The following is a 26,430-nucleotide window of genomic DNA, read 5'->3' as shown; positions in this document are numbered from 1 at the left end:
TGAAATCACTCCCATCCCCCTGGCTCAAAGCACGGCCACAACTATTTAACATATCCATGAAAACCAGTTAAATGTTCTAGATGTGTTAAATGACCATTCTCCAGGTTATCTGCAAAACTGTTGCGATTCAAAACAACTCTCAATGGCCCTGCTCCATGCATCCCATCCCCCAGCTCAGACTTGTGGGGGTGAGGACATCCTATATATATATTTTTTTCCTGATATTTCCTGGATACCCTGAGTTCAGGGCCCCATTACAAATCCCCAACTGGTGGCTCCCCCTTGGCTGCACCCTGTTACAAGTCGACAGGTGAGACGGTCGCCCTCCTCCCTCCTGCCTTAGTTCACTACGTATCCCACCTAATACCCCCTGGATGGAAGAGAGGTCACACTTTAAGTGTTGTGTGTCAATAACAGTGTTGTGTCCCAGTGGTCCTGTTGATTAGTTAGAAGAGAATAAAGGGAATGAGATTTATTAAAAAATAAAATAGTCAATAGAAGAAAGGTAAATGTAAGAAAATCCCCCAAAAGTAGAGCAAGAAGAAACAACATGAAAATTTAGGAGACAGACATAAGAAAATTAGAATGGTAGGCAAGGAAATACTGTATCTGAATATTCTTAGAGTTCTGCTAAGAATAGAGACAGAGGAAATGCAGGGGAGGGAATCATCAAAGAGGGAAAAAAATTACTCCCAGAAATGAAGAAAACAAGTTTTCAGATTAAAAGAGTGTGACATTGCCTGAAACGACCTTTTTTCTTTTGCTAATAACTTCCCTGTCCCATCAAGGAGACTTCCCTGTCTCCCTGCCTATAAAACCCTTCCATTTTGTACAGCTCCTCGGAGAACCTCTCCATTTACTCAATAGAACACTGGCCAATTCATGAATTTTTCAGTAAAGCCAATTACATCTTCAAATTTATTCAGTTCATTTTTCTGTTCTTTAACAGATTTGGTGGCCGCACCGGCGTTTGAAGCGAAATCTGAAGGCATTTGGGGACAACAAGAGTTGTTGGGGACAAGAGATGGAGCTGTTCATCCCTCCAATAGAACTTCACTTTTCTTGCTGGAACTTTTCCCAGTTGTAAGTGAATAGCATTATCTCTAGTTTGACCAAAGCATATCCAAGGCTTTGTTCTTAAGCTTACTAGATGTGGAATCACATTATCTTGAGGGCTTAATGCTTAAGGGAGTGGCTGTGTCAGGGTTTGTTTGGAAGTGTCTAAGGCTCTTGTCCGGCCCCATTGTTCCAGCTCTAAGAGGGGTCTAGCAACCTGCCGGAGGAGGAAAGCTCAGGGGAGAGTCCAAACTGCGTGACCAGCAATATGAACGGTCAGCAGGTCTAAACCACGTGACCAGCAACATGCTAGAGAAGGGAAGGTCACCCTGGGGGCAAGGTCCCAGCCTAGTTTTGCCCTTCGCTAGGTACCCAAGGCTTTCCACCCTGGTGACCTTCCGTACCTGGCCTATCTTTCTTTCCTACTCTGCTCTTGTCTTTCCGCCTGCCTACTGTATCAGTTCCATCCACAGTTGTTTGAACCTGAGGATGCAAAACCCTGGGATACAGAGGGCCGACTGTATTGAAAAACAAAATCAAGTCAAAGTGGCCCAAGCAGTTCAAACCCATATTGTTCAAAGGTCAACTGTAATTTGCCTATTACTGTCCAGGAAGCTGAAATAGGGAAGAGTCTGCATTTAATACCAGGGACCTGGCAACCCTCTCTGCTAAACAAATGAATGAGTGAGAAAAGGGGTGGTAACACCCCTTTTCTAACTAAGTTTGCAACATAGTTTTCTCAACTGATCCACACTCAGAAGAGCTGAATGTATTCTATAACCCAGTGTGCCAATCAATTAGTTCACAATGAGACATACAAATTGAAAGGACAAAGGCCTGCCGGGTTTGCTATTGTGGCATCGTTTGCCTAGCAGGCCTCTGCCCTCGGCAAACAGGGCTGCCACCTTACTCTTCTGCGCTTGTGTCCCCAAGACTCGAACTCACCGGAAGCAAGACCAGAACTAACCACCCGCTACAGCCACAGGCAGAAGAGAACACTGGAACACACCGCAGCCTCGGTCCAGCGCCCCCAACGGCCCAGGGGCCCACAACAGCAAGCCCCGACCGACCCTTTTTTAATCTGGTTATAACCCAGTGAAAGCTCAAAGCCCCCACCCCTCAAGGCGGGTGTGTCTCTCCACCCCACGCCCCTCTCCTTTCTTGGAGAGTGAATAAATAAAAACTTCATTCCCTACACTTTCTTCTCTTTGTGGATTCTTTCACAGCCTGCGGCGCAGACCACGTTAACACACATATACCTCCCTTTGCCCGGAGGGGGGCTGGAAATCCAGTTCAGTTCTTGCTTGTCATCTCCCCTCGGTCTAGGCTCCATTCGGGTCACTCTCCTGCACACACGCCCTGTGCTCAGCGGGTGACTGCAGTTTTCTCGGGCACGTCTAAGCCTTGCAATAACATAGTGAACTTGGATATTTTCCAAATTTCTTCAATCTGAGGGTATCCTGACACTCCCATTCTGCAGGGACCTCGCCAAAGCTCCTGTTTCCGGCTTGTAGGCAGTCGCAGACCCGGGTGTTGTCCCCATCAGGAGATTGCCTCTCCGGGACTAGCGTCTCTCCCACGATGCCCGTGACGGCAAAAGGAACGTGGGCCTTCCAAAGTCCTTCTCTACTAAATGTAGACCTCCCTCGGTGGCTAAGACTTTATCGGGCTGAGGAAAAGTCACTACGTAGGGATTTGGAGACGGTGCCAGAGGGAAAAAAGTTGCGACGTTTTTAGGGGGAAAAAGAGGAGGTGGGCGGGCTCCAAAGGTTGCTGCGCCCATTCATTCTGCCCAGCGATGACGCCGGGGTCCCTCTGGGGTTGTGTTTTGGGCTGTTGTGGCCCCCGACCTGAGCAAGGCCTCGCTCCAGGAATTGATAAATCACACTTCGGGAGCCCCCTTCCTCACTGTTGCCCAGGGTGTCCAAGAGCGAAAGTCCAACCCGGGCCTAAGACGCCCGGCTCCTTGCGAAACAGCCTCCTCGAGGCCGGCAGGCCCCTCCCTCTGCCCGTTTCCAAGATGGCGGCGCGTCGCCGCGGCGGCGCGGCCCCGCCCCTCCCCGCCCCCAAGCCTGCCGGCCCGCCCCGCCTCCTCGCCCGCGGGGCTGCGCGGCGCGCTCCCGCCGCCCCTCCCGCGCGAGCTCCACCCAGGTCGCAGGCAGCGCGGTCGGTGGCGCCTATTTCCCGCCATTGTGCGAAGTGGAGGCTGGGGACCTATACGCATAGCCTCCCCGTAGCCTGTAGCTCCTGAGCCGCCGCCGCCACCGCTGCCACCGCTCCCTGAGGCCGGGCGGCCGGAACCACGAGTCTCGCCCTGCGTGGGAGAGCGCGGGCGAGGCGCGGCCGAGCCCCCGAGGAGGAGCCGCGGTGCGGGACACCGGTCGGCGAGATGCCGTGTGGGGAAGATTGGCTCAGCCACCCGCTCGGGATCGTGCAGGGCTTCTTCGGTGAGTGGCGGCGCCGGGGGCGGGGCGGGCGGGCGGGCGGGCCGCCGAGTTTGCCGTACCGGGAACCGGGCCCCACGCGGGCGCAGTCTTGGGGGTACACCCGCGGCCCAGACGGCCAGTCGGGCCTGCGCCGCCGGCGCGCAGACAGCCCCCTGCCCGGGTCCGGCCGCAGGTGCCTCCCACCTGCCGGATTCGCGATCCGCCGGCGGCCAAGGTTACGCCGCGAGGAGCGGGCGGTCGGCCGTGATTGACGGCTGCGCGCCCCTGCCGGGCTCCGCCGGGGCCCGGGCCGGGGCCGGGGCCGGAGCCCCGCGCGCCGCAGAGCTCGGAGAGGTCCTCGGACCTGCGGGAGGGAGGGCCCACCGCGACGGGGCGAAGGACGAGCACTTTGCCTGGGGAAGCCTGCAGGATATTTCAAAACTTCCGGTGCGCCGGGGGAGTGCTGGCTCGCTGGCCGCAGAAGTTGGCTCTAACTACTGTTACACACATCCTCCCTTTGCGCGATACGATCTCGTGTAACAGCTTAATTTTTCTGGCAGGGCGACTTTAAAACCTGCCTAGGTATACACCTCCTGTGCCAGAGCTAGCCAGAAATGTTGAATTAGTACCTAGAAAGAGCTTATGATGCGGCAGACGAGCTTAGCAAATTGAAGGCTACTTCTCAGATAAGGCTACGGGAAGGAAAATTTAGGTTTGTTGTCGGTGAACTGGGCATTTTGACACCTCCCCTACAGTTGGGGAGTGGAGGCAGACTCACTCAGCCACAAATCACTGTGTTTGATCCATAGCACCTTACTTGTCTGCAAGTAACTTAAAACTGTAGTGTGGCCCTAACTCTATACGATTAACTTTAAACGATTAAAGCATCGTGGGATATTAGAACGTCCGATGAGAGGCTAAAGGGTCCCCAGAAGCCAAAACTGACGGTGTGAAATGTATGTACTATTTCTTGGAAGGAGGGATTTGAGCAACTCTGTCATTTTCCCATACTTTGAACTGGTTTAGTTACCTGATTTCCCAGGCTGAAATTAAAGGCAGCAAAGGAGAAGAAATCCTGGTTAGGCTTCCGGGTGGTAGCCGGTGAACACCGACAACCTGATAAAGAAGAAATGGAAAACTATATGTGTGTATTTAAATTTATCTTATTTTATTTTTACTTACTGATTTGAGAGAAAGAGAGATTGATTTGTTCCACTTACTGATGTATTTATTGATTGGTTGTTTTTATGTGTGCTGACCTGGGGATTGAACCCACAACCTCCACATATTGGAAAGACACTCATTACCAATTCAGCTACCCGGCTGGGGCCCAGGTATATATATATTTTAAAACCAGCCCCCCCAAAATTATTATATATCTATCAGAAGGGCTTTAAGGAAAGGGCAGATATCTCTCCACTAAATCCTAGTAATCGATGTTCAGAACGAATACTGAAACCCATAATCAATGTCCAAAATAATGGCCCATGCTGTGGAGTGAACATTAAGTTGCCCAGTTGGTTTACCAGGGCGTAGGTGCATCAAAGGTATAAACTTGAGGGGCTTAAAGGGTGAAGTTCCAGTTACTGGTCTTGAGAAAATTTTATTTATGAGAAATACCTCATACCCTAGCTGTGCTGGATAAATGAGAAGATTTTATACTTGATAGAGATTTGAATGTATTTGTGTCAGGTTTTGTCTCCTAAGTGTACAGTCCGAAGGGGCACATCTCATCACGATGCAGAAAAGTTATCATTTGCACATACAGTGCTGACTTTAAAGTAGTTTGAAAATTTTGTGAATTGTCCTGGCTAGTGTGGCTCGGTGGATTGAGCACTGCCCTGAGAACTGAAAGGTCACTGGTTTGATTCCTGGTCAGGGCACGTGCCTAGGTTGCGAGCCAGGTCCCTGGTTGGGGGTGTGCGAGAAACAACCACACATTGATGCTTCTTTCCCTGTCTCCCTCCCTTCCCCTCTCTCTAAAAACAAGTAAATAAAATCTTTAAAAAAAAAGAAAATTTTGTGAATTGTTGTGGGGACCTGGACCATGTTGATGGACACCCCCCCCCCCCCCCACGAAAGTCTTGTTCCCATATAGGCTGTGTGTTACAGAGAAGAAACTAATTTGTCTTGTAGTCAGGACTTTTTCCAGAAGCCGTTCTGACGTGTATGTATTTCTTGCTCTTATTTTCCTGTCACTGTGAGTATATTGAATACCTTTTTAATAAAGCACTATGGGCATGTTCGGTGAGATGTCAGGTGTTAAACTTCTAGACTCAGGATTAGTAGGAAATGGTTTTAAATCAGTTTTCCCCCCAGATAGGAAAGTAATGCACATCTGTTGTGGGTTATGACGCCTTTCTTGGTTCCTTCCCTGCCTTAGCTCTCAGACCTCATCACCACATTACCCCTGACATTGAACCCTCTTTCCTGCCTTTGACTTTGAATCTTGCCTCTAGGCCTCTGCATCCGCTGTTTCCTTTGCCTGGTCCTCCTTTCCATCCCACTTCCACATTTCCACACATTTCCCGGCTCAATCTTACTCTTCCTTTGGGAACCTAAGTTCAGTACCCCTGTGCAATGCTACTCAAGGAATCCGATGTGTTGTGTCCTAGAAATTAGAAATTAGCATGTATCTTGGGTTCTTTTGCTGGATTTTGACTCTATTTATTTATTTTTAGAGGGGAAAGGAGGGAGAAAGAGGGAGAGAGAAACATCTGTGTGTGGTTGCCTCTTGTGCACTCTTGCTCCCTACTGGGACCTGGCCTGTGACCCAGGCATGTGCCCTGACTGGGAATCGAACTGGCAACCCTTTGGTTCACAGGCCCGTGCTCAATCCACTGAGCTATATCAGCCAGGGGTGCTTAGTTGTCTTTAACTTCATTTGAAACAAATCGGTTGGATTGTATTGTGACAGCTGTCATTAGCTTGCATTTAAAAAAAAGAAAAAGACCAAACATCAAAATTGGTGAATGTTTGTGTAGCCATTTTAATAATGAAGGTAGAAGATGATACTTAACATTTTCCCCATATTATGCTTCATTATTTCAAGAAAGGTAAAAACACAACTGAAATGCAAAGAAAGATTTGTGCAGTGTGTGGAGAAGGTTCTGTGACTGATCTAATGTGTCAAAAGTGGTTTGCGAAGTTTCTTGGTGCGATTGACATTCTGGTAAAAGAACTCTTTGCAGTGGGGCTGTCTTGTGCATTGGAAGATGTTTGGCAGCACCCCTGACCTCTGCCCACTAGAAGCCAGTCGCGGGAGACAGCTGACACACTCAAAATATCCCAATCAATGAAGTTATTCATGAAAATGGAAAATGTCTTTTATTTTACAGAAAACACTGAACAGACTTTTTGGCCAACCCAAAATGAAATTTTTTTTGTGCACCTTCATAAAATGCCTTTCATGTTTAATGTCTACTCCACACGTATAAAAGATTTTATGTACAGGACACTGAGTCCAAGGCTTAAATTAAGATTTAGGAATACTTGAGTTCAGCAGGTCTCTACTGGGTTCTATTATGTGCATAATGCTAATGAGTCAGCTCCCCAGTGACTGTTCATTTAGTGACCCATATTAAATTGCTTTCCTTAAGCAAAGGCAGGAATCTTAATTTTTTTAAAAAAAGACAGTTCTGTACACTTTTTTCTTTTAACAGTTTTTTTATTTAAAATAAATTTTCTTTATTTGAATTGATTAAAAACTTGAATTAATTACTGCTGTTAGTTTCAGGAGTGGGAATGCTTATCAATTCTGATTCTTTTACTATATTCTGCTCCGATTGTTGGTTGAGTTGAGATTATTATTTTTGGTTGTGTTTAAGGTACTTAGGTTGTATCTAACAGAACTAGAGGGAAAAAAAGCAGTGGGGTGTGGAGGATGGCGGGAAGGAGTATTTTTTTAGTGTTTTAAAAGATTTAAAGCAGTAAGAAAGCAGACTGAAAGTCAGTATGCTTTTCTGCTGTCACTGTGATCCTACACACAATTCACCTCCTTCTGTCTGTGCCCACCCTGGCGCTCTCCTACTGTCCTGCCCGTGGTAGGGCTAAAAAGAAAAGGAGTTTGTCTTAACGCTGTAGAATCCATAGGCAGGGGGCATGGCTTGGTATCCCGAGAGACTGCTGAGTAGATCAGGAAGCTAGCAGGACTCCACACAGCTCCCACATTCACTTGTTCTTGGTCCGCACCTTCTATTTCATCCCAGATTCCAGGGTTGTTGACTCCGACTGGCCCGGCATGGGGTCAGGAGTCCACTCCTGCGCTCATCAGCGATGGCCAGAGCACAGTTCCGAGGACAGACGTGACTGTTGAGACCCACACCTCAACCCGGTGGGGGGCAAGCTCTCAGAGAAGAATAGATTGGGTGGCTGTGGCCAAAGGCGGTAAATGTATGTGTGAATTTTTAACTCGTTAAATAACCTGTACATGGTTGCAAAAACATGATGGTATTAGGTCAAGTATGGCATACAATGGAACGCGTTATTTTCAGTACTAAAAAGAAATCCAGTGCTGCCGATGCATGCTGCAGCATAAATGTGGAAATACGCTAAGTGAAAGAACCCAGACGCAAAAGATGTACACCTATGTTCCAAGAGTCTTGCAGTTTTAGCTCTTACATTGGGGTCTTTGACCCGCTTCGAATTAATTTTTGTATGAGCTAGGGATCCAAACTCATTCTTTTGCATGTGGATCTCAGTTGTCCCAGGACCATTTGGTTTTGGTTCATTTTTTACATTTACCAGTTTGTTATAAAAGCATAAAATATACAGAAAAACCACCAGATGAAGCAGCACATAGGGTGAGGTCCAGAAGGGTCCCTGGTTCAGGAGCTTTGTCCACTGAGGGACCTGGGCTGTGCTGCCCTCCCAGCACGCGGGTGCTTCCGCCAGACCGAGTCTCGTCTCATCCCACCGAATGGTTTTGGCTCCTTTGTCTGCCCCCCATACCATTGTTGTTATTTCCAAACTCTCCGTTCCATCCCACTGGTCTGTGTGTTGGACCTTTTGCCGGAACCGTGTTGTCCTATGACTGCAGCTTTGTATTAAGTTTTGAAATCAGGAAGTATGAGTCCACCTTTGTTCCTTTTCAAAATAGTTCTAGCTCTTCAGAGTCCCTTGCGTTTCCGTGTGAATTTAGAATCAGAGTGTCCATTCCAGCAAAAAAGGCAGCATTTTGATAGAAATGACATTGGATCTGTAGTGCTTTTATAAAGTTCTTTTTATAACGTAGAATAGTGAAGATTACAGACTCGAGGGCCAGACTGCCGCTTACTTAACCCCAGGACCCTCCCCGGAGTAGGTGGCTCCCTGCGTGGGTAATGTTGAACACTCCCTTCTTTTTACTACAGTGTTATTTTCGGCAATGCTCGTGTGTCAGAGCTGCGCACAATTACAGTGTTTCAAAATCGATGCGGACATCATAGTTTTATCACTTCCCCCTGCCCCCACCCCCACTTTAGAATTTTTTGTTGAGTTCTACTGTATCGATGTGCTTCCATGTTGGTGTGGGTTTCACACTTCAGATTTGAATAATTTTGTTTTGATTGTCAATTCTTTGAAATTAGTGTCACTTCCCAAATTCCTGCAGGACAAAAATGCTCAATTATTTATTTATCCAGTAATATTTATAACTACTTAATAGCTTGAATTTTGGTCTTTGGTTATGGTTTGGTATAATAACATTTTATGTAAAGAATTATCTGGCCACTAATAAGAGAATTCAAATAAAATGGAAACCTCTGAAAAAGACAAGTTAGGCAATTACCAAATTGTCCACTGATTCATTCTTGACTCATTCAAGCATTTTCTTGATTCATTCTTTAGTTTTAAAGCAAGTAACAGTTTAAAAAGAATATATTTCAGTATTAAAGCTAGTATTCAAATTCACTAAACCATTTCATGTATGAGCTACAATTTCTCATACTTTCACTGTTTTAAACGTGAAATGCAAAAACCTCACGTCTCGTAGAAGACAGAACTGAAGTAACTCAGGTCGTGTCTTCATCTGCACGATCACTGTGTCACTGGTAACTTCAGACGGGTTGTAGACAGGGAGGACTCCAGGTGACCATGGGCTGGCGGTGCTACCTGTGCCTAAGCAGGTTCCCACTGCTCTGGACCACGCAGAGCTTTATTGCCCAGACAGGTCCGCGTAACTGAGGACGGTTCTCTGAAATGGCTTATGTGCGGAATGCAGTGCTTATGAAAGGATAAGGAGTAAAAACTGTGCTAACTTGACACTCCCATACATACTAAAACTCAGAAGTAACAACAATTGTTTAGGATTGAGACCAACAAAAGCATTTCCAAGGAAGAATGTTTTATCACTGATATTGTTTGGAATTGCAAATACATGGTGTTGATAAAAGCAGACTGACTTTTAGTTGGTTTTATTATTTTGAAATTCTCTGCAGAAGCCCTGGCTGGTGTGGCTCAGTGGATTGAGTGCCAACCTGTGAACCAAAGGGTCGCTGGTTCAATTCCTAGTCTAGGATACATACCTGGGTTGCAGGTCAGATCTCCATAGGGGGCGCACAAGAGGCAACCACACATATTTTACTATCTGTAAAATGGGTATAAGAGATTCCATAGGCCTGTCGTAAGGATTAAATGAGATGCTGCATGTGAAATGCTTAGAATAGCGCCTGGCATAATCTTGAGAGTTCATAAACATTAGCTACATTACTTTGCTATAACTTACAACCATTATTCTGAAAAAAGTGTGTGTGGGTGTGTGTGTTCTCCATTTGAGTCTCTGTTACCTTCCCCCTGTCCTGGTTTTGAAGACTATTGTTTTAGAGCTGTTTTAGATTGACAGCAAAAACGAGTAGAAGATACAAAAATTTCCCGTGTACCTCCCCCTCCCACTCATGCACAGCCTCTCCCGTCATCAGCCTCTCCCACCAGACGGCACATCTGTCCCAGTCGATGCACCTGCACTGACACATCATCATCACCCGAAGTTCATCGTTTACTTTGGGGTTCATTCCTGGTGCTGTGCCCTCCCTGGCTCTGGACAAAACTCGTGTCCGTCATCATGAGGGAACACATAAAATGTAAATGCACCTGACAGCTGAGCTTCGAAATACATGGAGTAAAAACCGACAGAATTGAAAGGAAAAATAAACAAAACCACAGTTACAGCTGGAGATTTCACTACTCCTCTCGGAGTACTCTGTAGGACTCGAGTGGGCAGAAAGGCAGCAAGGATGTAGGAGAACCGCACACCGCCGTCCGCCAGGCGGGTCCCGTGGACACGTGTGGCACACTGCACCAGCGGCAGCGGTGTGCACGTCCTTCTCAAGTGCACAGGGAACATTCAGCAAGGTCAACCACATCCTGGGTCACAGAGCAAATACTAACAAACCCCGAAGAACCGAAATCCTCCGGTTTGCTCCAACTGTTAATAAAATTAGGTTAGAAATGGTAATAGAAAGGTGACAAGAACATAGGGGTGCATATACTCTTCCTAATCGGTATTTCGGGGTTCTCGGGATGTATTCCCAGCAGTGAGATTGCCGGGCCAAACCGCAGATCCAGTTTTAGTTTTCGGAGGACCCTCCACACTGCCCGCCGTGGCTGCGCCAGCCCGCATGCCTGCTGACAGTGTGCGAGGGGGTCCCTTTCCTCCGCACCCTCGCCGGCACTCGTCTGTTGATTTATTGATGGTGGCCATTCATTCTGTCAGGTGTGAGGTGGTACCTCATTGTGGTTTTCATTTGCATCAGTCTGATGATTAGTGACATTGAACTTTTTTTTTTCATATGTCTATTGGCTGTTTGTTATCTTTGGAGAAGTATCTATTCGGGTCCTTTGCCCATTTTTTAATAGGGTTTTGAGTTGTATATGTTCTTTATGTATTTTGGAAATGTCACGCTTACCAGCTGTATCATCGGTGAACATGTTCTCCAGGCAGCGCCCCCGTGTTACTTACAACAGCCGTGGTCTGGAGTCCGCCCAAGCGCCCATCAGTAGATGAGTGGATAAAAACGATGCGGTACATCTATACAGTGGAATACCCTGCGGCTGTGAAGAAGAAGGAGCTCTTAAAGAAAGAAAGAAAAAAAAACACTGATAAATTGGACTTAATCAAAATCAAAGCCTCATCAAAAGATGCCATTAAGAATGTTAAGAAAGTTGCAGATTAGGAGAAACTATTTGTTTTACATATATATGACAAAAGACTTACATCCAGTCTACACAAAGAATTAGCACCTCAGTTCCCCGGCCCCTTAAACTAGAGTAAGACCCCGTGCAGGGGTGCCCAAGTTCAGCTAGCCGAGAACTCAGAGGAAATGGGATAGAGGGGCATGTGTACGCTAAGCAGGACTGTGGTTGCAAGTGCCCCAGCTTGGTTCTACTTAAGCTGGAAAGACAAGTGCCTGTCTCAGCAACATAGGTCACGAGTGGACTGCCGTGTCAGGCTCAGGTACAGCCCAGTAATTAAACCATGTCTGCAGGAATCTGCCTCCTACTCCGTTGTCCACCGGAAGAGCTCATTTTGGGGCGGATGGTGGTTCCCGTGGCCACATGCAGCTTCCAGGCACTTTGTGCTCCGAGAACTTGTACTTCCCGAGCACTGGTAGTTCTCATCCTGTCCTTGTTCTACATCCAGAGCCGTGATGGTCGACCTCTTTTATCTTATGGCACACACAAACTACTGAAATTCTGCAGCACGCTGGTTGAAAACCGCCATTCTAGAGTATGCCGGTCCCGTGTGCATCCACATGTTTCAGTTCTGCCTTCTTTCAAGGCCCAGCCCAACATCCCCTCCACCAGAAGCGCGCTCGGAGATTCTTGACCCGCATTAGTTTTTCTTCTTTGCTGTGGCTGCTTCTCTTTCAACCCCCTAGCTTGTCTTGGCTCTGAGTTCCTTCAGCTCTCAGTGTCCTTGTAGAACCTGGCGGAGTGCTGGGCGCACAGAGGCTTAATAAATAATGGGCAGTTATTGTTGTCTGCTTGATCTTTTGGTGGGGGGGCTGTCTAAGGCGTTCCCTTCATTGTCCAGCAGTACCAGATATCTGTAAGCTGGCCTTTACTAAGAATATAGGGGGCGGTGTCTGGCCTTGTGTGTGCAGGGCCTCGTGAACTTGGCACTCGCCCGAGATGGTCTGTTATTTTATATTGTAGCTTTGCCTTTGAAAAGTATATTTGTCTTTCAGCCCAAAATGGAGTTAATCCTGACTGGGAGAAGAAAGTGATTGAATATTTTAAAGGAAAGCTGAAGGAAAATAATGCTCCTAAATGGGTAAGTGTATTACTGTTCTTTGTCGGGGGAGAGGGTTAGGCTGACTTCCATTCTCTCAGGACAGTACTAATCCACATACAATTTTAAAACAGAAATTCATGTATCCTGCCTTCTGCCTTCAGGGCTGTAAGTGATACGTATTAAAAGATTTTGGCCTCTTGCAACTTAAGCTTAAATTCAACGGATTAAATGTTTCTGTATTGATGCCTCTAGGTGGCAGTACCTGACTATGTTACTTTCTAAGGACAAAATCGGGAGTTGTGAAAGCTTCGATTATTACTCATTTAAAAAGAATTGGCATGTACTAGTCTTAAGAGAAGAGCTCAGCGAAGCCAGTGGCTCTCCGCTGCTCGAGGAGTGATCAGAAGGAAAAGCGCTTTGTTTACCAGACAGTCAGATGCCACTGTGCAAACTTGGAAAAACTGGGAAGTAGTTTAGTCCAGCAGTTACTGTGCTGTGTTGACCGTTGGCGGGATTGGCCTCCCAACGGGGCTGCGTTCAGTGCCTGTGGTTGTGGGTCTGGTCTGGATGTAACGTGTGTGTGTGTGTGAGCTTGGTGTTTTATAGACACAATGCCTTACTGACAGATTCGTTTTTCTTTCAGGTGCCATCGTTGAATGAGGTTCCCCTTCATTATTTGAAACCTAACAGTTTCGTGAAGTTTCGCTGCATGATTCAGGATATGTTCGACCCTGAGTTCTACATGGGAGTCTATGAAACGGTTAACCAGAACACAAAAGCACGTGTATGTGTAGCTTTTTGTCATGGAACTTCTTGTTTATAATAAGTGGTATTAATGTTGTTCTTGTGTTATGGTAGTTTTGAATTAAATGTGTTGCTATAATTCTGCCATCCTTTTTTTCTTTTGGGCCATAGGTTCTTCATTTTGGAAAATACAGAGATATAGCAGAATGTGGGGTATGTATCCTTAAGACCTATAAAACATTTTTAATGAGAAATTTTGCCTAAGCAGAGAATTTATTATTTTCTTTTGATCTTAAATTTATCTAGTATATAAATAAGTTCTAAGAAATCCCATGAAATGTTTTTGACTTTTTTTTTTTTTTACAGTTTTGGCTTCTAAAAATCTCTTAGAAGGTAGAATGTTACAAATGATGAAACTAATTTCTTTTCCCAAGATCTATGTACTTGGTTAAAAAAAATTACAGGTTACGATAAATTCTTTAAAAATGAAAGTGGAAGATTAACTTTGAGTTTAACACTTGCTTATTAAATTTGATCAAGATCTCCCTGCTTTCCCAGGGAGAAAAGAAGCTTTTTTGATAAAAGGAAGCGATAGATGCTCTCTTACAAATCAGCATGGGAGAGGGAAGAAGGCAGGATACTGGGTGTAATTACAGTTGTGAAAGGAACAGTCTTGCAGTAGAAACTTACTGGAAGAGCAACTACAGTAGAACACATATCTACATTTTAAAAAACTACTTTTCTGATAATGAACAACACACTTAATTTAATTTCATTCAGAACCTGTTCAATATACCTGGCATTGTAACTGGGGAAAGTTATGAATTTATTTCTAGTTTAATAGTAAGAAAGGATTATCAGCATATCAAAATAAATACATTAACCAAAAATGTCTCCCATTTTGTGCTCTTTGTGTATTTTCCATGTGGCCCTGTTGAAACACAGACAGTAATTGTCAATTTTTGGAAGGAATTGGGTTGAGCAGGGGGTGCTTAGGCAGGGCCTCAGCGCAAAGGGGGGGCCCGGGTGGAGTCACCTCCATTCTGGGTCTAATTGTCTGCTGTGCAGATCCATACTTTCAGTCTAATCAGGTTTTCTAGGGCTTTCTCCCCACCCCAACCCCTCCGCCCCCATTCTGGAAGTCAGATTCCTGCTTACCCAAACCTCGCTTGGTGGGTTTGTAACGCCTAATCCCAGCTCATTGGTTCGCGGGATTTGTTTCTCATTGAACGAAGTGTTCCAGTTCAGCGGCCCAGTACAGGCGGTTTGGGAGGTTGCTGAAAAGAGTTTATTAAACGAAAGCGTGGCTTCCTAAAGTTATTTAGAGCAACGGGCTCGTGAAGGATGGGTTTGTTTACTCTTACGCGTGGTGGTCCTCAGGCCTCCCCGTGCGTTTGTGCTTCTAGAGCGTTTCCATAGGGTGAAATGTTCTCCCAAGTGTGACGTCTCAACTTCTAAATGCTTACTGAGCCTGCTGTTGGAGGAGCTCTGAGCCTCACGTTAGGCTGCTAGCGAACACACAGCTTTTTCTGGTACGCAGTGCAGCGTTACCGTAGCTCAGCCTCTGGACGCCGGGAAGTAAAAGAGATGCGACCGTCCAGCTGTGACGCTGCCAGAGGCAGAGAGACCGTCGGTGCTGCCGTGCGGCCAGAGTCAGGAGTGAAAGCACTGTGCCAGGAAAGGGGCTTGGGCCTGGAGAGAAAGAATCAGAAAAACCCAGCTTGTAAATATTATCTCAGGCTCAAACTTGATGTCTTTTGGGTCTCTTTTTTTTCCCCTCTACATAATGGAATGGAATCCTTTTAGGAGAATTTTCTGTACTATAAAATTATATGTTTGTTAAAGTAATTTTTAAAAGTTAAATCTTGAGACCTTTCACCTTTTAGCACTTGCTAAGTATGTGTGAAATAGAGGATGTTTTTCTAGGGAATAATAACTGAGTCTTGGATCTTACCTTGGAGCTACCTCATAAAGAGTACTTCGTTACATTTCTTTTTTATAGGCTGACTCTGATACATTTCCTGTGAAAGAGACAGTGGGATTACCATATGCATTGTCTAACACATCCTGTGTATTAAAGGATTTAATCTTGTACCGTAGAGTGTTGTGTATTATGGATTTGGGGGAAGAGAAGAGACTGATCACTGCATGCAAGATGATTTTATGTCAGTGTTCTTTAAAAAAGGACAGTTTGGGTTTAGTAGCTGCTTGTTAATTCACCTAACTCTTGATGTGAAATCATTTACTGTGGTTTTGTAAATAACATGAAAATATGGTGGTTGATTTTTTTTTTATTTTGTTTTTCTTAACAAAATTTAAAAAACTATTTTTTGTGCACATCACAGCCTCAGCAAGAAGTGGATTTAAACTCTCCACGAACTACCACTTTGGAGAGACAGACTTTCTACTGTGTTCCAGTGCCTGGAGAATCCGTGTGGGTAAAAGAAATATCCTTTATCTGGACTTTCTTTTGTAATAAATGGTTCCTGATTATTTGCTTAATTGAAAAACCCATCATCTGGATTTTAAGTTTGTAAAAACTTAAGACTTTTTACTCCAGTGAAGCTAGCTGTGGGTGGGGGTGGGGTGGGGTGGGGTGAGGTGGGGAGGACCCCTATGAAGCAGTGAAGTACCCATCACTGAGAAACGGTCAAATTGTGGCACCTCCCTGTAGTGAGGTGCTGGTAAAGAGATTAAGGTAGAGTTAAACATTGAGAAAGAAGGCTACCATGGTAATTAAGTAAACAAGTTTCGAATCACAACTAATTCTCATTTTCTTAAGGGAAAACGACATGTTGGTTCTTTTGGGAGGAGGTTGTGGAAACATCTTTTGTCTCCTTTTAATTTTCTTATTTGATTTTTTTTAGTAATTTTTTTTAGGCACAGTTCATACACACTGAAATGCATCGGTTTTGAGGGAGCACTTCAGCGGTTTACACCCCGAGGTGAAGAGCTTGTGCCCGGGGTTCCCTTGTTCCCCCTTCTGCCTTTTTCTAGGCACCGCCCCTGGCCCGCCCCCTCTCCCCCCACTGCTGTGCTGACTTCACCGTAGCTTCAGTTTTGCCTTCTGAATGTCGAGCACGTGGAACAACAGAGCGTGGGGCCCGGGGCCGATGTCTTTTGTTCAGAATAACCGCGTTTGGGGTGAGTGCCGGGGGTTCACGCCTCCTGTCGCTGATGGTGTTCGTTTATGCTCCTTGTCTCCAATCCAAGGCCTGGCATTTTCTCTGTAAGCATATTTTCAATTCAATTTTTAAAGAAGTTTTTTGTCTCACTCGTGATAAGCTGTATCTTTCTAGGAATTGTTTAAAATCATTCTGTCTCAGTTGTTGAATTTATATGAAGAACATGAAGCTTTTCGTATTTTCTTTTACTGTCTAGAGGACATCTAGCAGTGATCTCTTTTACTTCCAATAATATTAAGTAATTTTCTCTTTTATTTTCTTTATCCTCACCCAGGGAAGGGTATGCTGACTGATTGTAGAGAGCGGAAGGGAGGGAGGGAGAGGGAGAGAAATGCTGATTGGTTGCCTCTCGTTCGCGGCCCAGCTGGGGACTGAACTGGCAACCCAGGCATGTGCCTGGACCGGGAATCGAATCCACAGCCTTTCAGTTTACGGGACCACGTTCCAGCCCACTGAGCAGCACCGGCCAGGGCTCTTTTATTCTTGACCAGCGTCACCAGTAGTTTGTCAGAGAATCAACTTTTTATTTTAACTTCTTGTTTTTTTGTGTCATTGATTTCTACTCTTGCTAGTTTGGTTTTAATTCTTTTCTGCAGCTTCTCAAAGTGGCTTCTCAGATCATTCATTTCAAATCTTCCTCCTTTTCTAACATTAGCATTTAAAGCTATACATTTCTCTCTGATCACTGCTTTAGTTGTAGTCCACAAGTTTTGTTTGTTTTCACTGTCATTTCAAAATATTTTCTGACTGCCCCGATCCCGGATCTCTCCCACACTGTGCCCGCATTGCCCCCTCCTGTCCTTTGCGCTGTTCTTGCCTCACACGCACTGGACCTGTTGGAGGGCCTGCAGCGTGTTCTTACTTGTGCTTCGAACAATCAGTTGTCTCTCACATAAATTAAGAAACGAGAAAAATACGTACATATTTACTATTTCCAGCTCTCTTTATCTTATCTTTTATTGGAAGTAATTTTGCTGATTTTTTTTTTGAAGTACAGATCTTTTGGTGATGAATTGTCTTAGCTTTGGATCAACTAAAAAAATCTCTTTCATTTACCTTTACTTTTGAAGGATATTTTCATTGGATATGGAATTCTTGATTGGTAGGTACTTTCCCTCTCCAGCACTTTAATGGTATTACTCCATTGTCTTCTGAAATACATTCCATTTTTTTAAAGATTTAATTAATTTATTTTTTAGAGAGGGGAAGAGAGGGAGAAAGAGAGGGAGAGGAATATCAATGTGTGGTTGCCTCCTGCATGACCTACAATGGGGACTGGGCCCACAACCTAGGCATGTGCCCTGACTGGGAATTGAACTAGCGACCTTTGGATTCCCAGGCCGGCACTCAGCCACTGAGCCACACCAGCCTGGGCTATTCCATTATTTCTGATGAAAGGTCAGCCATCATATTGTCATTGTCCCCCTGTATGTAATGTGTCTGATTTTCCTCTTGCTGCCTCTCTGAGTTTTCAGCAGTCGGACTGGGAGGGTCCTGGGTGTGGGTTTGTTGTGTTTATCTTGGGTTTTTCTGACCTTTTGCATCTGTGGGTTGACATTTTCTCAGAAGATTTCAGCCTTTATTTCTTCAGCTGTTTTTCTGTCCCAGTCTCTTCTCGTCGTCTCGTTCCCTGGGACTGCAGTCACATGACCGGCAGACTCCTTGTTGTCCTCAGGCGACTGAGACTCAGTTCTTATTTTTTTCATCGGATATTTTTTCAGTGGTGGGTTTTCCATTAGGCTCTCTTTCATTTCTCTGCTAAGATTCCTAATCTTTGACTCATATCTGTCTTTTCTTTTAAAACTGTAAATTTAATAATTGCTTTGTAATGTCCTTGTCTGCTAATTCCAACATCTGAATCATCTCTAGGTTGGTTTTTCTATCGACTCTTTTTAGTCCTGGTTACAGGTCATCTTTTCCTGCTTCTTCCTGTGTAACTAAAAGTATGTTGTTGCATGCCGATACAGTAGTTTAAGTATTGTGTGCTGATACGGTAGTTTAGGTATAACAGCAAACATTGTAAGTTTGGTTTTGTCTTCACTTCAAGAACATTGTGTTTTGTTTTACTGGGCGGGTGACTTAAGTGGATCACTTTACCTTGTCGAAGCTTGGTGTTGGGGTTCGCTGAGGTGGGTTTGGAATAGCCCTTGCTGTGTGGGACATGGTTCTTACCCGAGCGACGTGCCGCTTCTGAGTCTCATCCAGATGCCCGGGGTGTTCAGCAGGGTCGAGTTCTCGGTGCTGTACAACTTCCAGAACCTCTCGTAGCTCCTCTCCACCCACTAGCTGCTCTCCACCAGGCCCAGGGAGTCTTGCCTTGTGTGTCCATCCACAGCATGGTGTTCAGCCAGAGACCCAACTGTAGCCTGCGCAGGTTCCTGGGTCTTCTGTCCTCTGAAGGGAGCGCCTTCCCCTCCAGCGCCGGCCTGCACATGCCAGGTGCTGCAGCGGCCCTGGTCCTCGCGCTGTGTCTTCTCTGCCCGGCTGGAGTGGGGCCTTCACTTCTCTTTCGCTGCGGCTTAGGAAATGCCCCCGAGAGAGAGCTGGGCACAAAGTGGCGTTCGCCTGGGAAATCGCTCCTCCTCGTTCGAGGACCATTACCTGGTGCTCCCTGTTGTCCGGTGCTTGAAAGGAGCCGCTTCCCGTCTTTGGTCCACGTTTACAGTTCTTTGCAGCAGGGGCAGGGGCATAGGCTAAGTTGTTAGGTTCTGCTGACCGAAACTGGACGCCCAGCCTTCTTTTAAAAATACATGTTCATTTTGAGCACATTGCCGAGTTAGCAGTCCATCATCAGTCACGTAACTAACGTAAGTTAGGCTGTTCCTCAGTACACGGTGGTCTCTCCTTAACCTGCCCTTGAACGCCTACATGAACACCAGCCAAGCTCGAGTCACTCCCTCCACGTCGTACACGCCCAGCCGTCACAAGAGGAGCTACGAAGACGACGACGACATGGACCTGCAGCCTCACAAGCAGAAGGACCAGCACGCGGGGGCCAGGCGGGCAGGTGGGTTGCTCCGGACTCCCGCTCTCCCTGCCTCGTTGGGTCTGTCTGCAGAGCGCAGCGGCGCACAGCGCAGCCCTGGACCCGGGGGCCAGCGGGGGCCGACAGCCTTGCCTCACGGTCCTCAGAATCACAGGCGCTGCGGAGGTGCGGGCTGGGGAGTTTCTGCCGGACGCGGGTCCGACTGCGCGGTAGGATCGTGTGGTGAGACGTGGCTGTTCCGCTGTCCATTTGTTTGCAAGGGTCTCCAGTGGTTAGCTGCAGCGGGTCTCTCCTCTCTAGGCTCATTTTTTAAAAGTTTTATTGATTGTAGAAAGAGAGGAAGGGGGAGAGAAAGAAAAACATCGATGTGTTGTTCCACTTACGGACGCATTCATTGGTTGATTCTTGTACGTGCCCTGACCACGTGGCAAGTCCACCTCGTGGCCCGTGGGGATGATGCTCTGCCCAACTGAGCTACCCAGCGAGGACCCTTCATGTTCCCTTCTCTCTCAGCCCTTGGGCAGTGTGCAGGCACAGTGGTTTGCCCTAAAAGTGATGTATCTATGTCTGAAAACAGCCCTCCTCGCTGTCTTCTGGAACAGTGGCACCTGCATTTCAGTGAGACTGAGAGAGAGCACCAGGACACACAGGCAGCCGTGACACGCTGCATTGCCTGTTCCTAGGGTGGCCCTTAGGAGAGGCACGGTTCTGTCCTGTTGCCTGCACTTGCAGTGGCTTGTTTCTTAAAACACAACGGGTTCTGATTAAAACAGGGAGACCAGACACTGAAATTTTCTGGGAGCATGGGAGAATTTCACAACGTGCGTAGGTATTGATCTCCCCGATGGCGGTTCTTACGCGTGGTGACTGTGTTGGGCAGGTGGATGCGCTTGTCTTCGTGTCTCCTCCTGTGTCCGCTCACTCCCTCCTCTTTACTCCTGTGCCGAGGTGGCGGGTGGAAGGGAGCAGGGGTGAAGCGAGGTAGCTCACGGGTCTCCCACAGATGGGGTGCGAGGGCAGACCCAGGTCAGTGGTGAGCAGAGAATTCCTAGTGAACTTCACTTAGCCGTGTGTTGGTCTAGAATGCTTTACTGTCTTTAAAGTTGGAATGCTTTACAGTAAATACGTACACACGTCGTATTTTTCTCCACCTACCCCCAATGTCTGTTAAAGTTAGTGGTGTGTCGTAACAGTAAACAATTGCGTCCAGGTCTTTGGTAATTCTGTCTTACCACGTAGGTAAGCACTTGGTGCCCCTTTCTGTTTCTGGCCCCTGTTGGAATGCCACACTGCCAGGCTTTTAACTTTTCATTCAAGTACATTATTTCTGTAAAGTTTAACTTGCTGGTTTCTGGGCAGTCCTTCAGGCTATAAATATTTTTAACCTTTTTCTGAGATAAGTCTAGATTCACAAACAGTTATAAGAAATAATAGAGAGGGCCTGTATACCCTTGACCCGGTTTCTCCCAGCGGTAGGCAACATCTCGTATAATTACAGTAGAATATCCTCTCACCAGGAAGCGGACTTTGATACAGTCCATTGACTTTGTTCAGAATTCACGATTTTTGCGTGCACCTTTGTGTGTGTGTACTTGGCACTATGCAGTTTCATCGCGTGTGGATGCGTGTGCCTGCCACTGCAGGCAGGGTTCGGGACAGCTGTTACTCGGGTTCCTCGTGCCACCCTCCTGTAAGCATGCCCACTCTCTCCTGCCCCCGCTGCCCCAGGTCCTTCGCCCTGGCGCCCACCAGTCTGCTCCCCGTATCTGTGATTCTGTCATTTGAAGGGTGCTCCGTGAATGGGCTCTCACAGCGTGTTAACTTCGGGGATTGCCGGTTTTCATTCAGCGGGATTCCCTTGAGCCCCGTCCAAGCGGTTCCATGTGTCAGCAGCTCGCTCCTTCTTGTTTCTGAGCCACACCCTGTGGTGCGGCAGGCTGTGTGCCGATTCTCGTTAGTTGCCAGCCCTGAACGGTCACAGTTTGGGGTGGAGGCTCTCTTTCAGGCATCTCTGCACCCCCAACCACTGGTCTGATTCCTGGTACATAGTGGATGCTAATAACCATCTGGCAAAGGAATTTATTGCCGCGTGTTTTTATTCTTCTTACTACGTAGAAAACGGTGTTCTGCCAGGTGGTTCTGTTGTCTGTCAGTAGCCCGTGTATTCCTTCAGTCAGAGATGTCAAAGAAACAATGCTAAATATTAACTTTTAAGAGTATTTACACTGGAAATTGGAGGGGGGGATTTGTTGCCATTTTAATGGAGGAGAAACAGTGATTATATTTTCCAGGTCATCATCGTAACAGTCTTCGTTCTTTTTATAGGTCAGGCCAAGGGCTTTGCTGATGCGGGTTACTTCCTTAAAAAGTTTGTGAGCTCAGACGCATCGTTTATGTCCAACTTGAAAGGCTCCTTGGGAAGGTGCTTTCTCTCCAGAAGGCCTTAGACGTGGCTAAGCGCATGCTCTCCTTTGGATTTAGGGAATATCGGTGGTCTGCAGTGGTGCAGCGAGCCGAAACGCCTGGAAACGGAAGCTTCCATCGGACGACAGCCCAACTCCCTGAGCTTCTCTCCCCCGTTTGACCTGAACTTCCCCCTGCCAGGAGAGAAGGGCCCTGCGTGCCTTGTGAAGGTAGACCTTTCACAGACCGCCCTTGACGTAGATGTGTTACTTGTCTAGAAACTACAACGGGAAACTCGGGATTGGTGTCAGCTTCTTGTTGCTGCCTCAACAAGGCACCACAAACTTAGTGGCTTAAAAGAGCAGCCATGTATCCACTTCTATCTAGGCTTTAGGTCGGCGTCTGACAGGGGTCTTCCTGGGGTAAAACCGAGGTGTCGGCGGGGCTGCATTTCTCTGGGGGAGAGTCCGTGTTTCGTTTTGCCTTCTACTGTTTCTAGAAGTGGCCACCCACCTTTCCTGGGTTTGTGGCCCCTTCCTCTGTCTTCATAGCCAGCAACAGTGCCTCTCTCCGACCATTTTTTTCCTAGTCCCATCTCCCTCGAACCACAGGGAGAAAGGGCTCTCCAGTTTTAAGGGCCTGGTGATCAGATTGGGTCCGCCCAGCTGGTCCAGGATAATTTCCTTAGCTCGGGGTTCTTAAGTTAGTCACTCTTGCTTATGAAGGAATAGTCACAGAGTTCAGGGACCGGGATATAGACAACTTTGGGAGGTCCGTTTTTCTCCTCTCTTCCTATATTTTTTCTGAATTTCTAATATCTACTTTATTTCCACCATTCTTCCTTCTCTTACCAAAATCCATTTCTCACTTGTATTTAAAACACCAGGAAAAAATATTAATAGTTTGTTCTCTTATTTTTTAAAGATTTTATGTATTTTTAGAGAGAGGGGAAGGGAGGGAGGAAGTGAAGGAGAGAAACATCAGTGTGTGGTTGCCTCTTGCACACCCCCAACTGGGGACGTGGCCTGCAACCCAGGCATGAGCCCTGACTGGGGATCGAACTGGCAACACTTTGGTTCCACAGGTCAGCACTCAATCCCCTGAGCCACACCAACCAGGCCTTGTTGTTATTACTTTATTTCAAGATTGCTATCTTATGCTTGTTTGGTGTTACTTCGTCCTAACAACGTGTTGTCATGTGGTCTTTTGTTAGGTCTATGAAGACTGGGATTGTTTCAAAGTAAACGATGTTCTTGAGTTATACGGCATACTCTCTGTGGATCCTGTGCTAAGTATACTGAACAATGAGGAAAAGTGAGTCTTTTTGTTCTTTTTTTGATAACTGTTAGCAGGATAGAGATGAGCGGGTTTTCTACATACTGAATAATAGATACCTGGTGGCTCTTAAGGAAAAGAAAGACACTGCATTTTGAGACATCCTATCATATTTAATGTCCCCGCTGATGGCTCTAGAGCCTGTTTTGACATACCGAACGAGTAGACATACTGTATCCCTTTGAGTGCAGTGACAGCACATTCCATAAAAACGTGGCTGCTCTCGAAGAGTGGAGTATACGGCATATCATTACACAGTCAGACCAGCCTGCAGTCTGGGAGGTGATGAGCGGGGAGCTGTTTTCTGGTTTTTGACGAGATGTACAGGTAGAACTGTGCCTAGCTGGGATGCTCACTTTTTCCGGAGACGTGTGTTGTTTTCACATCTCCACCACTGACGGACCTCGGCATTAAGCTCTGCCCCCCTCCGCAGGGACGCCTGTTCCCTTCTGGACCCGATGGAGTGCGCAGACACAGCCGAGGAGCACAGAGTGCACAGCCCCCCCGCTTCCCTAGTGCCAAGGATCCACGTGGTGCTGGCCCAGAAGCTGCAGCACCTCAACCCGTTATTGCCAGCTTGCCTTAACAAAGAAGAGAGCAAAACCTGTAAGTATAAGTGCTAAGGCCTGTGACCCAGAGACTGTTGTCCCCAGTGTGTCAGGAGCTGCCTGTGACACGTGTTCACAGTGGCACTGAGAGTCAGGTTGTCCTTCGTCAGAGTAATCACTGTTTGCCTTTAGGCTAACTCCCTTTGGTAAAATGACGGGGAGTGCACAGGCTGTCTCTCTCGTTTTGAAGATTGGCACCTCTGGTTGGCTAATCTCGGTCAGGCCTTGCTAGTCTCTACTGACTTGTAGTGCTTTCTGTTCCACAGAGTTATCTTTTTAACCCAAGACACCCGAGAGGAACTGGTGTGTTTGTTCTGAATCTGGTCTCCCTTCCTCCTCCAGTTGTTTCGAGCTTCATGTCCGAACTGTCTCCGGTCCGAGCAGAACTGCTGGGGTTCCTCACCCACGCCCTCCTGGGAGACGGTCTGGCTGCTGAGTACCTTATCCTGCATCTCATCTCTACCGTGTAAGTGCCGCTCCTCCTGGGGGCCGGGGGGCGGGACGTCGGTGAAGGAAAGGGCAGGGAGGTTTCCAAGGTTTTCATCATCAGGGGGTTTACTTGTTCGGTGTAGCAAAACCAAATCAGAGGCCAAAGGCAGGTAAAGGACCCGGAGAAAAGTGGACCGTTCCACCCTTCCTACATCCTGATTCTGTTTGTACATCCAAGGCTCTTCGACTGACAGTCAGCCGGGCTCGTTGTGTGCACACCCCGCTTCCGAGTGGGTGTGAGCGCCCCCGAGTCACGTCACTGTAGTTCTCTTTTCTGATTTCAAGAGTGCTGTGCGCAGCTTCCACAGGTTCCAAGAGCAGAAAGGAAAAGCAGAAGTCATCTGTAATCGCAGCGCTGAGAGATCCTCAGTCGGCACGTGCCGGTGCATGTTTACCCATGTTCTTGCTGCCGCTGTACACAGTCCCACATGGTTCTCGGCTGCGCTCTAAACGCACATCCAGTCTGCTCTCACTACTTACTGTGTATTAAACATCCATCAAAAAAAATTTTTTTTAAGATTTTTATTTATTTTTAGACAGAGGGGAAGGGAGAAAGAGAGGGAGTCACACATCAATGTGTAGTTGCCTCTCAGGCACCCGCTACTGGGGACCTGGCCTGCAGCACAGGCTTGTGTCCTGACTGGGAACTGAACCGGTGACCCGTTGGTTTGTAGGCCGGCACTTCATCCACTGAGCCACACCAGCCACGCTCCGTGATAATTCTTGATGAACTTTCTTTTTGTTTTACGCTTGGCTTGTTTGTTGGTTAATATTAGTCACCGGTTAATAACAAAATTAGTTACTAAGTTTCTGTTTTCCTCTCGATGTGTGTTGGTCTGTTTTTGAGTTCATCAGCTACCGCTGTCGGGATATGTGTATTCAGTCACAGCCTTTAATTATTTCTCGATGAGCTTTTTAATGGCTGCACAGTATGTCATTATAGACAGTTGTACTGTTTCCCTAAATGTTAGATTTTCCTAGTTTTTCCTATTTTAAACTACATTGCAGTACTGATCTGAGTAATCTATTTTTAGTGACACTATTAAGTTAATTTTCCCATGTTTGTTTGTTTTCTGTGGCAATCACCTGAGTATCATTGGTTGCTTTTTTTTTCCCCTAGGTATACAAGAAGAGACATTCTCCCACTAGGAAAATTTACAGTTAACTTGAGTGGTTGCCCACGGAACAGTACCTTCACGGAACACTTATATCGAATCATTCAACATCTTGTTCCAGCGGTAAGATCAATATAAATATGTATTATAAATTTGACCACACTTTAAAAATCTATCTAAATGTCTTTCATTCAACCCAGATATTTAACTTGGAGATTTAGTAGGTGTTTTGATGGAGAAACAGAGCCTGCCAAGCTCCATAATTCACAATACACTCATCCCCAAACATTTGGCTGTTGTTGCCTTAGCGGAATTTTCTGCAAGTGTAACAATGAACCCAGTTCCAGTTACACTCTCAAACTTGTACTCTCAGTGGTGCCGGCTTGCTGGTGTAATTTGGTCTCCTCTGTGTGCGCCTGAACGCGTGCCTCTGTAACGCCTTGTGTGGTGCTCACAGCAGGGTGAGCAGCCTGCCCGCGTGGAGCTGGACCGTGCGTGTAGCCACGCCTTGATCTGACGGGCTCTGCTCCTTCAGGGTGGCTGGCTGCCTGCACTGGGATGTGGCCTCTCCCGTTTCCTTTGACTTCAATGAAGCAGAAGTACAAAAATCCTTTACATTTTGAAAACGTACTGTCTCTTCCTCAGCACTCTTCTCACCCCCACCGCGCCCCTCCCCCTGCAGTTTCCACCCCACCACAGCGCTGCTGTTTAGGCCAGAGAGCTAAAGAGCATATGGGGCACACAGCAGGGTGCAGTGGGCCTTGGGAATGGGGGGCCTCCAGAGGTGGGGCGAGGAGGTGCAGGGGCTGTTACACTGGTGTTGTGCTATTACGACTGGCTGCGCAGGCGGCCGGCAGCCCGGGAGACCTGCG

The 26,430-nt window shown here is 46.8% G+C and overlaps 1 protein-coding gene across 1 annotated transcript in view; it reads left to right on the top strand.

Annotated features, from left to right (window-relative positions):
* Positions 1-3,172: 3,172 nt before the first annotated feature.
* LOC114497609 (minichromosome maintenance complex binding protein) overlaps positions 3,173-26,430 on the top strand; it is a 30,967-nt gene continuing 7,709 nt past the window's right edge. The window contains exons 1-11 of the mRNA XM_028513437.2: positions 3,173-3,503; positions 12,647-12,732; positions 13,337-13,477; positions 13,609-13,650; positions 15,783-15,884; positions 19,485-19,629; positions 22,090-22,241; positions 23,225-23,325; positions 23,780-23,952; positions 24,297-24,420; positions 25,564-25,681. Of these exons, the coding sequence (XP_028369238.1) occupies positions 3,446-3,503; positions 12,647-12,732; positions 13,337-13,477; positions 13,609-13,650; positions 15,783-15,884; positions 19,485-19,629; positions 22,090-22,241; positions 23,225-23,325; positions 23,780-23,952; positions 24,297-24,420; positions 25,564-25,681 (1,242 nt within the window). The 5' untranslated portion in view covers positions 3,173-3,445. The remainder of the gene's footprint in view (positions 3,504-12,646; positions 12,733-13,336; positions 13,478-13,608; positions 13,651-15,782; positions 15,885-19,484; positions 19,630-22,089; positions 22,242-23,224; positions 23,326-23,779; positions 23,953-24,296; positions 24,421-25,563; positions 25,682-26,430) is intronic.

The sequence above is a fragment of the Phyllostomus discolor genome, chromosome 5 (genome assembly GCF_004126475.2).
Source record: "Phyllostomus discolor isolate MPI-MPIP mPhyDis1 chromosome 5, mPhyDis1.pri.v3, whole genome shotgun sequence".
Classification (NCBI taxonomy): domain Eukaryota; kingdom Metazoa; phylum Chordata; class Mammalia; order Chiroptera; family Phyllostomidae; genus Phyllostomus; species Phyllostomus discolor.
Note: the sequence above shows the minus strand (reverse complement) of the source record. Positions and strands in the feature narration are given on the sequence as shown.